Source organism: Macaca fascicularis, chromosome 4 (assembly GCF_037993035.2).
Source record: "Macaca fascicularis isolate 582-1 chromosome 4, T2T-MFA8v1.1".
NCBI lineage: Eukaryota > Metazoa > Chordata > Mammalia > Primates > Cercopithecidae > Macaca > Macaca fascicularis.
The window spans coordinates 48699003-48713823 of record NC_088378.1 but is presented as its reverse complement, the minus strand read 5'-3'; the positions used below and the strand labels follow the sequence as shown (position 1 = coordinate 48713823).

General features: G+C 38.6%; 1 protein-coding gene across 9 annotated transcripts in view; it reads right to left on the bottom strand.

The window, feature by feature from the left end:
* The window catches only part of UTRN (utrophin), a 581880-nt gene that overhangs the window by 369728 nt on the left and 197331 nt on the right, over positions 1–14821 (bottom strand). For all 9 annotated transcript variants that reach the window (XR_012433510.1, XR_012433511.1, XM_005552038.5 and 6 more), the window contains exons 27-33: positions 14430–14564; positions 12239–12388; positions 11104–11265; positions 9752–9880; positions 8851–9024; positions 6488–6643; positions 1475–1645 (exon numbers count right to left, since the gene is read on the bottom strand). Coding sequence is in view for 7 of the 9 variants with exons in the window: in XM_005552038.5 (XP_005552095.3) it covers positions 1475–1645; positions 6488–6643; positions 8851–9024; positions 9752–9880; positions 11104–11265; positions 12239–12388; positions 14430–14564 (1077 nt within the window). In the remaining 2 variants the exon portion in view is untranslated. The remainder of the gene's footprint in view (positions 1–1474; positions 1646–6487; positions 6644–8850; positions 9025–9751; positions 9881–11103; positions 11266–12238; positions 12389–14429; positions 14565–14821) is intronic.

Genomic DNA, 14821 nt, shown 5'->3' with positions numbered 1-14821 from the left:
CTCAGGAAAGAGTTAGGAAAACAGAATGCCTTGTTAAAAGAGCCACTCATGTTCCATTCAATTCTTTGTCTACTGCAAATAATGTGCCTACTGCAGAAGCCAGAACCAGCAAATCAACTTTCTAATCTCTGTGATTTCAAAGTATACAGCTAAAGAAAACTCATGTATTGATTTTTTAAAATTCTATTCCTATGTTCTTTACATCTGTAAGTTTGCAATAGAAAGGTTAGTTATTGGTTTTAAAATGTTATTGAAGAAGAATTAAAGTCAGCACAATTCTTTGTAAATACTCTGTAAATATGTGTCATTGATTTTGAAGGTGGTGAATTAGGCTTTTAAGTACTATATTAACATAATACCTATAAAGTCCTCGATGATCCATGAATGTAATGCCTTTGGAATCAAGATAAAAATATCTTATTAAATGAGCTGTTTTACAAATAATTCCATTAAAAAATGGGCAAAGAAAATGAATAGACACTTCACTAAAGACATACCAGCAGCCCACAACACATGAAAAAAATGCGCAACATCACTAACATTAGAGAAATGCAAATTGAAACCATAATGAGATACCATCTCACACCATTCAGAATGGCTATTATTAAAAAGTCAAAAAATAACAGATGTTGGCAAGGTTGCAGAGAAAAAGGAACACTTTTATATGCTGGCGGGAATATATATTAGTTCAACCTCTGTGGAAAGCAGTTTAGAAATTTCTCCAAAAACTTTGCAAACAGAGTTCTGATTACTGACCCAGAAATCTGATTACTGGGTATATATGCAAAGGAAAATAATTGTTCTACCAAAAAGATACATGCACTCATATGTTCATCAGCACTATTCACAACAGCAAAGACATGTCATCAAACTAGGTGCCCATCAGTGGTAGACTGAATAAAGAAAATGTGGTACATATACACCATGGAATACTATATAGCCATAAAAAAGAATGAAATTTCCTCTGCAGCAACATGGATGCAGCTGGAGGCCATTATCCTAAGTATCCTAATGCAGGAATGGAAAATCAAATGCCACATGTTCTCACTTACAAGTGGGAGCTAAACATTGGGTATGCATGGCCATAAAGATGGGAACGATAGACAATGGGGACTAGCAGAGGGGAGAGAAACAGAGGGAGGCATCAGCTGAAAAACTACCTAGTGGGTACTATGCTCACTACCTGGGTGATGGGATCATTCATACCCCAAACCTCAGCATCACACAATATATCCATGTAACAGACCTATACATGTACCCCTTAATCTAAAAGTAGAAATTATAAACAAAATAAAATATAATCATTGTTTTAAAAATATGTTTTCTTAGGACAGAGAAGTGGATAAACAACGCAAAAAAAGAAAATGCTAGACTTAATATGAAATGGAGGGTCATGGCATCCACCCAGATCGCCCAGAACAAATGTCATGTTACACTGGCATCATGCTGGTGTTTCATCGGAACTGCAACTTACTTTAGCCCAGGAAATTTCTGTATCCAAGTCACCAAGCAGACCTTCTGAAGTGGACTTCTGCACCAATTCAGCTTCAGTGGCAGAAAGCCACTCAGAGAGAGAAGCAGCCTCTTTCTTCATTTTCCGGGCCAACTGTGATGCTCTTTCCAGATCCTGTTTTCCTTCTGTCACCTGAGACGGAGAGAGAGACAGGGCGAGACTGAGCGTGAGATGAGAACGAACATAAACGGGAATGAATCAGGATATTAACTAAAGATGCAAACTGATTCATATATAACCCCCAAGACATACATAACCTTTGTCTGTAGCACCTTAGAATCCTCTAAGCTTGCATTTCTGCAAGGAGGCAATATACTGTAGTAGTTAAGGGCCAGGCAATCCTGGGTTTTCATCTTAGCTCTATCATTAATTTCCTAAGTGACATTTGTAGAGATGTAGCCCTCAAAATATTGGTATGAGGATGGGCGCAGTGGCTCATGCCTATAATCCCAGCACTTAGGGAGGCCAAGGCAGGCAAATCTCTTGAGTCCAAGAGTTTGAGACTAGCCTGGGAAACATGACAAGACCTTGTCTCTATAAAAAATACAAAAAATTATCTAGTGTGGTGGTGCATGTGCCTGTGGTTCCAGCTACTCAGGAGGCTGAGATGGGAGAATCACTTGAGCCCTGGAGGCTGGGGCTGCAGTGAGGCGTGATCCTGCCACTGCACTCCAGCCTGGGCAACAGAGCAAGACCCCATCTCAAAAAAGAAAAGAAAAGAAAAGAAAGACTGCTATGAATATTAAGTGAGAAAAACACATATAAAAAGGGCTGAAACAAAGTTAAAAATCACTAAATAGTATCTATTATAATTTTGAACACACGATATCTTAGAATCCTCTCCACAAAGGAGTTTGTTTAAAAAATACTGTATTATAGCAATCTGAGGGGAAAATGGCACCATTTTCACAATTATATGTTTTATAATTAACCAAATAAACTTAAAATACAGTACATTACTATGCATCCTAAACCTTATTAATATTTCGCTCTTACTGTTGTTGACAGAAAGCAAATGAACTTAACTAACATTCACCAAGCTCTTAACGCAGCTTCTGTGTTGTGCTAAGGAATCTTACACATGTATGCAATAAAAAATCACAAAACCTCTTTCTACTTTATGGATAACGAAAACGAAACTTAACGAGGTTAAGACCGGCAAGGCGCAGTAGATCATGCCTGTAATTCCAGCATTTTGGGAGGCCAAGGCAAGCAGATCACAATGTCAGGAGTTCGAGACCAGCCAGACCAACATGGTGAAACCCTGTCTCTACTAAAAATACAAAAATTATCCAAATGTGGGAGCGCATGCCTAAATCGCAGGTACTCAGAAGGCTGAGGCAGTAGTACTGCTTGAACCAGGGAGTCAGAGGTTGCAGTGAGCCGAGATTGTGCCACTGCACTCCAGTCTGGCAACAGAGTGAGATTCCATCTCAAAAAAAAAAAAAAAAAAAACAGGTTAAGGCCAAGGCCGGGGTGGTACAATCTTTGGATTGAGCCATGCCATTCTGGCTCCTACCTCCATCACTCCTCAGACATTGCCCTTGCTAAGTTCAATACTGACCCCAGTGGCAACTGATCCCCTGGCTTCCCAGACCTAGCACTCGCCTGTGTGCCTACCACGTCTTGCTACTTATGTTAGTTTGTTTTGCAAGCTCATCTTCCTCAGATTTCTTACTAAGTGATACAATTCCTAAGACCTGGTCGAGGGCCCTCTTCTTTCACTATATCCTGTTCCTAGACAATCTATCATCCCTGATTACTTTAATTACCACCTCTATGCAGATGACTCATAAAATCCACCTCTTCGGTCCAGATATATTCTCCAGACCTGAATAATCATGTGAGTACCCGACATTTCCAATTAACATTCTCAAAGGTACTTAAAATATCAACATGTCCAGCCAGGTGCCGTGGCTCATGCCTGTAATCCCAGCACTTTGGGAGGCTGGGCGGGCGGACTGCCTTAGCTCAGGAGTTCGCGACCAGCCTGGGCAACACGGTGAAACCCCATCTCTACTAAATACAAAATTTAGCCAGGCATGGGGGCATGCACCTGTAGTCCCAGCTACTCCAGAGGCTGAGGCAGGAGAATTGCTTGAACCTGGGAGGTAGAGGTTGCAGTGAGCCGAGATTGCACCACTGCACTCCAGCCCGGGCAATAGAGCAAGACTACATACCAAAAAAAAAAAGTCAACATGTCCAATACATACCTGTGATTTCTGCATGCTTCCTTTTTTTTTTTTTTTTTTTTGATGGAATTTTCACTCTTGTTGCCCAGGCTGGAGTGCAGTGGTGTGATCTCGACTCACTGCAACTTCTACCTCCTAGGTTCAAGCGATTCTTCCTCCTAGGTTCAAGCAATTCTTTTGCCTCAGCCTCCCGAGTATCTGGGGTTACAGGCACACGCCACCACACCCAGTTATTTTATTTTATTTTATTTTATTTATTTATTTATTTTTGTATTTTCAGTAGAGACGGGGTTCCACCATGCTGGCCAGGCTGGTCTCGAACTCCTGACCTCAGGTGATCTGCCCCCTCAGCCTCCCAAAGTGCTGGGATTACAGAAGTGAGCCACTGTTCCTGGCCCTCTATCTTTTCTTACAGCACCCATCTCAATGACCACACTATCCACATCATCAAGCCAGAAACCAAGGAGTCATCCTTCTTCTCTTCTTCTGCACCAAGTCCTGTTGATTTCACTTCCTACATATGTTTGAAATCAGTTCCCTCACTCCATCTCCACTGTCCATCCTAGTTGAAGGTACGACCATCTTTCACCAAGAGTACAACAATGATTTCCTAACTGGTCTCCTCACATCCACTCCAGCCTCTCTCCAATTCCTCTTCCAAACTGCAGTGAGTAATCCTTTAAAAGACATATCTGCGTATGTGATTTCCCTACTAAAAACTGTGCAATAACTGCTTAAGACACAGATTTAAATCTATAACACAAACTCTATGACATTGGCAAGAATTCGTCTCATCCCGTCTCCCTAGCACCATGTTCCCCACACTGGCTCTCTCTGCTCTAGCCACATAAATGTGCCACACTGCCTCCTGCCTTAGAGCCTTTATATATACTGTTTTATCAGTCTTGAAATCTCCTCTATTTTCACCCAGGTTACTCCTACCCAGACTTCGAATCTCAGCTTACGCATCACCTCCTCAGGGAAGCCTTCCTAACCCAAGACTGGGTGAAATCCCTCTTTACCTATACTGTTAAAGAACCATGTACATTCTTCATAACTCTTCAGACTGATAATGTAACATCATTTCATGTAACTACTCAATATTTTCCTCTTTCACTACCCTAAGTTCCATTAGACAAAGAGATAATTTATCTTTTTCCTCACTGTCTCCTTTTCCCTCACTGTCTCTTTTTCCTCACACTCTCCGCACTGTATAATTCCCGACACAGAGTTAAGTCTCAATTAAGTGAAACTTTAAATGATTAAATCAATTAATACTAAAATTATAGTCACAATTGGAGAAGTAGTGCAAAAACCAGCAATATCATTCCATTCATAAAATGCCCAGTGAATAAATATAATAATATTTAATGAATAACCAGCTGTATAATTCCAAAAAGAAGCTCTAAGGTATGCGTTTCAGACATGTAATGCATCAAAATGTACCACATCAACAATTTAAACTTGAGGAAGTAAGATCAAAATCACGTAGAAAAAGCATAAACCGGTCATTCTGATTTCAACTGAAAACAAAATTTCAGCTGTTTTTCTCTGGGCTTATGTAGAAACTTCAATATTACCTCAACTGGAAGTAAATATTTCCTAACTGAAGAAGGATCCAAAATACGATCAAACATGGTTTTCCAATATTACCTATTAAGGTTTCACACTTCCACACATTCTTTACTCTCCTGGTTTCAGGACAAAGATTCAGTCACTCACAATAAATGCTCAACAACTCCTGCATGGATTTACTAAAATGCCCAAATTAGAGATATTTCTTGGCAGGATTTCAAATCCTGGTAGATTAATGTGAACTTCTTGCCACTGGTTATTTACTAGAGCCCTGATGTTTTAACATTTCTCAGTAGACTATTTAGGAATCTAAGGACAATAACTTGAGTTTTTACAGGGACTATTATTTCCCATTTTTCCTACATGAAATGGGAAAACATTAGGACTAAAAACAGAATGTTTATCACAATTAAAATTGCACTTAGAAAAACCTTACATGTTATGACTAGAAAAAAGCCAACACTGGCTACTGCTATCCATTGAAATTTGGAATTATTAACATTGATTGTTTCTCTTGTATTTCGTTGAAGTACTAAGTCTACCACAATGAACATATATTACTTGTAGTTTCCTTAGAATAACTTATGGAATATCAGTAGCCATTGAAAGTGTAACTATCAGCTTGAATTAAATATTAAAAATAAAATTATTTGAAAGAGTATCTCACTCTGCTGCCTAGGCTGGAGTGTAGTGGCGTGATCTCAGCTCACTGCAACCTCTGCCTGCCAGGTTCAAGCAACCATCCCACCTCAGCCTCCCAGGTAGCTAGGACTATAGGTATGCACTACCATTGCTTTTTTTTTTTTTTTTTTTTCAATTTATTTTGTTTTTGGAGGTTTTCGTTTGTATTTTTTTGTAGAGACAAGGTTTCTTCATGTTGCCCAGGCTAGTCTCAAACCCCTGGGCTCAAGCCATTACCCACCTTGGCCTCCCAAAGAGCTGGGATTACAGGCGTGAGCCACTGTGCCTAGCCAAAAATAAATTTCTGTGTAACTATGAATCACTGTAATATTAGCACGTACATTTAAAGAAATATAACAAAAATTACTACAATAAATTGAAAACACATATGAATCTCCTAATTTTCAAACAAGCATTTTCCAAAAAGTGAAATTTAAAAATACATGAGAGAGAAAGAGAGAGAGAGAGACAGCGAGTGAGAGAGAGAGAGAGAGAGAAGAATGAGCTGTGGGACTGCTCTCCTTACCTGTGCACCCAGGTCATTGTAAAGGACCTTCAGGGAAGTCAGCTGCTCATCCATCCCTTTTGGGTTGTCCGTTTGCTGTTTCTGGACAATATGTCTTCCTGTTTTAATTACAGTTTCCACTTCAAGTTTGACTTCACTCAAAGTTTTATACAGTTTCTTTAAAACAAACAAAGAAAAAGACAAATTACACACTGTGGTGACAACTTGCCAACTGGCATCATATCAGAAGACAGCTTACGCAGACTGACAGCCAAGACCTAACTATGGCGATCAGAGGCCATCATCTTTCTCAGATTTGGTCTGAAGGTCGAGTCAAATGAAATCAAGCTTGTAATAACTTCTTCAAATCTGACAAGAAAATAAACTAATAGAGTTGATGCTCAATCTTTTAAAATCTCAGACAAATGTCTTAAATGTTTATGAAAGTACTTGATAATATAAATATTTTTGCTACATAAAATGGGAAAACATCAGGACTAAAAACAGAATGTTTATCATAATTAAAATTACATTTAAAAAAATCTTGCATGTTATGACTAAAAAAAGCCAACACCGGCTACTGCTGTCTGTTGGATTTGGCATTGTTAACATTTATTCCTATTTCTCGGAGGTACTAAGTCTACCATAATTAGCATATATTATTTGTATAATAAAAAATACAAAACTCGATATATCAAGATGTATATGATTATAAGTAAACAGATTTCTGATGTAAATCAAAACCACAATAAGACACTGTCTCATACCAGTCAGAATGACTATCATTAAAGAGTCAAAAACAACAGATGCTGGCAAGGCAGGAGAGAAAAGGGAACACTATACACTGTTGGTAGGATTGTAAATCAGTTCAGCCCCTGGGGAAAGCAGTTTGGAAATATCTCAAAGAACTAAACACAGAATTATTATTCAACCCAGAAATGCTATTACTGGGTATATATGTAAAGGAGAATAATTGTTCTACCAAAAAGACATATGCACTCCCATGTTTATCACACCACTACTTACAATAGCCAAGACATGTCATCAACCTATGTGCCCATCAATGGGGGAATGGATAAAGAAAATGTGGTACAAATACACCACGGAATACTACACAGCCAGAAAAAATGAAATCATGTCCTTTGCAGCAGCATGGATGCAGCTCAAGGCCATTATCTTAAGTAAATTAATGCAGGAACAGAAAACCAAATACTACATGTTCTCACTTATAAGTGGGAGTTAAACGATGGGTACACATGCACATAAAGATGAAAAGCAAAGACACTGGGACTCCAAAAGATGGGAAGGAGGAAAGGGGCAAGAGCTGAAAAACTACCCATTGGGTACTACATTTATTATTTGGGTGATGGGTTCAGTCGAAGCCCAAACCTCAGCATCATACAATATATCCATGTATCAAATGTGCACACGTACTTCCTGAACCTTTAAAAGTCTTCAAAAATTAAAAATTAAAATAAATTTAAATATAAAAAAAAGAAATCAGAGCTCTGTAGGTCAAATTCAGAGCTGTCGTCATCCTAGTTACCTGAAACCAAAAAGCTTTATTCTAAACAGCTTCTCTTGACATCATACATCATCATCTCAACATCTCATAGGATGCTGTCATGTAACAGACCCCTGAACTATGTTCCATGAAGTCAAGGACAGCACTTTCTCCAATTACCATTATGTCACAATAATCAAATAAATACTTATATACATGCACATATATATTAAAAGGTATCCTTTGTTTTGAAAAGCACAAAGAACTGACCCTATACCTCTCCTATCCTAAAGAGTCTCATCTTAAGTTTTGTGATTCTCAAGTAGAACACTAATTCTAAGATTGTGTCCCCTTAGCTACTTTATTTTTAAATTTCCATTCAATTGAATTATAAAGTTCAAGACTAAAAAAGTAATAAGGCCTTATATATCATTTCTTCTTTCCTATCTTAAGATTTAAATTTCTATTTGAACTTCTATTTTCCTAGAAAATGAAATTTTTATGATATCCATTGTAAGTATGGTTCTTCTAGCTAACTCAAATTTATCCTTGAAAACTTTGCTTATTAGTCACATTCTGCTGAAGCCTTCCTAACTTCACATGGTGATTAAGACGTGTTTCTTTTGCTTTGGTTTTTGTTTGTCATCATGTTATATACATGTCTATTGCAGTTTCCTCTGCTATCTCTCTTATCTCTTCTAATGTCTTTGGAGGGAAAGACCACACTTCTTATTTTTTAACATGTTTTCCATCATCAGTCCTTATGTTTAGCACACTCTAGACTAGTGATCATTGGACACAATAGGCATGTACTTGCTAGACCAAGCCATAACAGCTGCTGAAAAAGCCACTGCATGTGCCAATCACCCAACGACCTCACCATACACTTGTCCAGGTGGGTCTGTATGACATCAGGGTCTACGTCCTTCACATCCAGAACATGAAGCTCTGCTTTCACGCCATCCAGCACACGCTTGCAGTCCAGCATGCGCTGTTCGAAGTTAGCAGGCTTCTGGAAAAGCTGAAACTTTGTGGACACCTCTCGGAGTTTCCTCTGTTTGCAGAAATGAAAATATGCAATTCCCATCAGGATGATTATCTTTCTCATCATGAGCATAACACATACTACTAAAAATTTGTACCATAAAGTACCAAAAAAAAAAAAAATTCAGTAATATGACCAAAAAAAAAAAATCCTAATGAAACTTGGTGAGGATACCCTATCGCCTAAGTGAACTGCACAGCCCAGCGTCAAAAATTACAACACTCAGTGTCTTAATTTCAGAAGTAATGGATTTGGATAAGAAATTTAGATAAAGCTGGCCTCACTGGAATTAAAACTTCATGTTCGAAAAGATTGTTCAGGAACCTAGAACTCAAAATGCCCTTCATCACAAATTCAGAGTGAAAGTCAATGTCATATCGACCATGAAAGAACTAAATGATGCATCCAATTCATGCTCAGCCTGCCCACAGTATCAGCCACACAATACTGACAGAGGCTCTGCATTAAAGAAAAAGTCTATACAAAGCTAACTTCTAAATCTGGCTCACTCTCCCGTTTCTCAACTCAATTATCAAAATCAGATTTAATATTTTTCCATCCATGCAACAATTTGTTTCTGCTGTCCTGGGATGCAACCTTCAATACATCACTCCCATCCCATGGTTTACATCATAAAGAATATCAACGGTGCCCAAGTAATCAATTCTTTCTCTTTAAAAAAAAAAAAAATTCCCAACATGTTGAAAAGTAAAAGGAAGCTCCTGGCCCTCTTTACCTGTAGCACATCCATCTGACTTCCTCCTCTGGCAGTCCTACTCTCTGGGGAGGTCGGGGGCTGAGAACGCATATTTCTTCTCAACTCCTCTAGGGTTAGCTCATGGGCTGAGATCTCTGCTTGGATTTTCTACAAAGAGATTGGAAAGGGGAGAGGATGTCCTTTTGTTTTCTTAAGTATAAAAGGAGACAATACAAAAGTTCTATATCGTTGTATTATACATGATATTGTATTTTACATAATGTTGACCTCCACAGAAGCTTTAATAAGTTTTTGTAGTCCGGGAGCGGTGGCTCACGCCTGTAATCCCAGCACTTTGGGAGGCCAAGGTGGGTGGATCACGAGGTCAGGAGTTCAAGACCAGCCTGGCCAAGATGGTGAAACCCCATCTCTACTAAAAATATAAAAATTAGCCAAGTGCAGTGGCAGGCGCCTGTAATCCCAGCTCCTCAGGAGGCTGAGGCAGGAGAATCACTTGAACCCGTGGGACAGAGTTTGCGGTGAGCTGAGATCATGCCACTGCACTCCAGCCTGGGTGACAGAGTGAGAATCCGTCTAAATAATAATAATAATAAGTTTTTGCATAATAATAATATGGCCCACTGCATGGTATGACTATTGTACGTGACGCCCATGCTAAGGTCTTTGCATTTGTCGTTTCTAATGTTCACAACTTATTTATAAGGAAGGAATTGTCCCAACTTCACAGCTAAGAAAACTACAATTTAAAATATACAGGACTTTTCAGCCAGGCACAGTGGCTCACACCTATAATCCCAGTATTTTGGGAGGCCGAGGAAGGCGGATCACCTGAGGTCAGGAGTTTGAGACTAGCCTGGCCAATATGGCAAAACCCTGTCTCTACTAAAAATACAAAAATTATTGGGATGCCAAGGCAGGCACATCACTTGAGGTCAGGAGTTCAAGACCAGCCTGGCCAATATGGCGAAACCCCATCTCTACTAAAAATACAAAAAATTAGCCAGGCCTGGTGGCGCACACTTGTAGTCCCAGTTATTTGGGAGGCTGAGGCAGGAGAATCACTTGAACCCAGGAGGCAGAGGTTGCAGGGAGCCAAGATCGTGCCACTGCACTCCAGCCTGGGTGACATAGCGAGACTCTGTCTCAAATAAATAAATAAATAAATTTAATTTAATTAAATATATAGGACTTTTGCCAGAGTCTCACACAGAAAGCAAGAGAACTCCAAAACCCAAATGCTGCCCTGTAAGTAAGTCAATCTTTCCCATTGACTCTCGGTTTTGGATGGCAGGAGGGGTTTTCTTATGGTTGAGGAGGCAACTACATAAGCTCTCTTTACAGCTCAGAAGCCCTCAAATACATGGCAATACCTGAGCTTCCTGTGGAACTTGGAAAGCATCTATCCTGTCAGTCAGGTACGTGGTGAGCTGTTTGTCCAGCTCCCCCAAGCTCTCTTGCAAGACTTGAAGCATCTGGTCAGTTTCCCGCAGGACCTGGAGTTGCTTTTCCAAAGAAATCTGCTTGCTCTCTGCCTGCACAGAGGAGAAATTGAATCATTAGTTGCCCAACACAAATATAAATAGCAGAATATATATATTCTGGCCATTAAGAAAAGACTAGAAAAGCTTTCCTCCAAGACTTTAGCCTTCTTTATAAATAAATAATAATTACTAATGATAACAGTGAAAATGTCCCACTAGGATCTTATGTACCATACAGCTGAATTACTAATTATTACTTCTTTCTATATACAATGTCGAAATACAAAAATGTAAAGGTTTCCCAAAAGATGCATTAAACAGAAGATAAAAATTTGCTATTTATTATAATTTTAAAGCATTTTTAGGAATCAGCCAATGTCTGCCAATAAGAATATAAAACATAAGAAAAATGTCTATTAATACATAAACATCAGAGTCTCTTTTTTTCCAAAGCCTAAAACAAATTCTATAGGTGTATATACATATCAAACTACTATTTACTGCACTTTTGGTTTAAGCTTGATGTTATTCATGGGCTGAACATCAACAGTTATTATTTAATATGTGTTTGGAGGTACCTAATATTCATACCCAACCTTCCTATAAAAGAAGTGCTCTTTCTCTAATTCGTGATACAAATATGTATGTTACAACCTAGATATGAACTAAGAGACTATGGCTTTGCAGCTTATGTCAAATATCATGGCACTAATATTTACTAGGATAGTATGAGTTGTTGTTCTTAGATACAGCTATCATATGATCCTTAATGAAAATTAAATATTTTTCAAGTAGGAAATCATCTCAAAAATAATTTTTTTAATCATCAAATTCTGCCTTAGAGTGTTAGATCTATTCTTCCCTAGTGAGTACTTCAATACCCTCAATGCCCCTGTGAGCACTGGTTACCAACTTTAACCAACATTAAAGATTTTCCCAACATTAAAGCTCTGTGATATAGAGCTTAGGGCCAACTCCACTTCATCAATACCTAATCAACACCCATGCACATCCCAGCTCTCACCAGGTGACTTAGATCTTCATATCGGCTGTTGAAAGCCTCCAGTTTCTCACTGATTATATCATCCAGGATCCCCCCATCGATCAGAGTCTGGCCAAGTTCTCGAATCTGAGTGCGATTATCTGCCGGGTGGCGCAGAACAGATTCCAGAGACTGGAATGGAGATGGGGAAAAAAATAATAATGCATTTACTAAGGCAAAAGGTATCAAGGATCCTCAAAATGTCTATTTGTTAAACAAGTAATTCTATTTTCTAAAAATCTACCTAAGGAACAGGACCAAAAATTAAGAAAATTACTAATTCACAAAAAATACCCATCCCAGTATTAAAAAATGCATAAAAATGAGCAATTAGCACACGTGATATATAATAATATAATTTCACAAAAATAATTTCAACTATTATTAATTATGGGAGGGTAAGACAGGAGGATCACTTGAGCCCAGGAGTTCAAGGTTGCAGTGAGCTATCATACCACTGGAATCCAGCCTCGGCAACAGAGCGAGACCACGTCTCTAAACAATAAATAAGTGAATAATAAAAAGTTAAAAATAATTATTAATTATACGAGGAAATGTTTACAATCTGAAACAAAGTTTAAAGGTGGAGACAGTACTATGCAAACAAAATTAGCTCAACTTTTATTAATTATGTTACTAAAAATAAGTACTCATTTTCCTACAATATACGCAGAATAAGAGGCATTGTTTTATATAAACACTTTTTATATACATAAATCTAATTAACCATATGGGCTAAATAGCATTCCCAGTTTACAGATGGGAAAACTGAAGCTCAGAAAGGTTAAATAACTTGCCTACATACATGCAGTCAAAAGAAGAGGAAAGATACCAACATGGCTCTAAAGCCTTTAAGACCCCAAAGCCTGGCCAAGCGCGATGGCTCACACCTCTAATCCTAGCACTTTGGGAGGCCGAGGAGGGTGGATCACTTGAGGTCAGGAGTTTGAGAACAGCTTGGCCAACATGGTAAAACCCCATCTCTACTAAAAATACAAAATTAGCTGGGGTGGTGGCACACGCCTGTGATCCCAGCTACTCGGGAGGCTGAGGCACGAGAATTGCTTGAACTCAGGAGGCGGAGGTTGCAGTGAGCCGAAATCACACAATTGCACTCTAGCCTGGTCAACATAGGGAGATTCTGTCTCAAATAAAAAATAAATAAGTAAATAAAAGATCCCAAAGCCTTTGATCCAATATACTACCGTCTAGTATGCATATATAAAAGACAGTAGTTAGGAAGAAATCTACAAACCATTTTAAAATGTTTATCTTAGAGTTTTGCTTTACACTTTTCTTTATTTTCCATATTTCTAGCATGTACACGTATTCACTCTTACATTAGGAAAAAAAATTAAGCTTTTCATATTTTTCATTCACTCTGTCTCTCACTCTGCTATATTTGAGAAGTGACATCTTTTCTCTAGCAGAGCATCCATCTCCTGGAATGTAAGTGCCACATTTTACTCATTTCTGACCTTCAATCCATTTGTCTACTCAGTTCCCACATGGTACCAAGACATTTTTAAAAGCATATCTACCCCTTCCCCTTTTATTTTTTGTTAAGCAGACCCACCCCCTTTGCATTGTATTTCATTTAAGAAATGGTTATTAAATTAGCGTGTGCTACACACTGTGGTGGGAACAGAGGAATAACAAGGTATCGGGTACATTTCCTGTCCTCAATGAGTTCAAAGTCCAGGCTTGAAGATAAGCTCCTACGACAAGATCCCATGCCTCAACCACTGTCTTTTAACTTCTAACATCTGAAGGTAAGAGACAGGAAGCCCCTGTAAACCGTCAGTGCTGTGTTTAGTGAGTAAAAATAACTTGTTGACAAAACAAGAGAGCAGTTGTCCTAATAACATATGGCAGAGCTTTGTCCAGGGCCTAGTAAAATAAACTGGAAAACCACTAGAGTGCTTCAACATGTCTAAAATTTACAAATTGTGAAACAGCTAACCACATCTTGAGGCTGATATAGTGGGTCACCAATAATCTAAATACACATGATTGTATAAACACTTCAGGCTACGAAAGAAAATGCAAGTGACATTGAAAATGACTGAGGAAGCAAATGCATTTGCCTGCGTAAAGCATTACATTCCTCATTGTAAACACGTGTGGCCTCATCACAACAAAGAGAAATGCCATGGAGACTGTGGGTTCCAACCTCCAGGGCTTCGTTGACAGCATCCGTCTTCTCAGGCAGGACCTCTGTGCTCTTCATCCGCTCTTCCAAAGTGTTTAACCAGGTGGTTTCAAGATCCAAATAGTGAAGCAGTTCAATCCAACAAGACCAGACCTCCTAAAGCATGAAAAAGTTTAAATTAGACAAAAAGCCATTTCATATATCGTGTATCTAGTGCTACACATTCTCTTTAATCACTAATAATTTCATCTGAATGTGAGTATATCTAGGAATTCAAAAACTGATGGAGTTGAAACTTCAAAAATAAAATAAAATAATCCAAAAAAAATCATATTAGACCAATTGGTGAGGGGTGTGGAGCAAAGAGTGGGCAAGAGGCTGCCTCACTCTTTAAAATAAATTCCATGATCTGA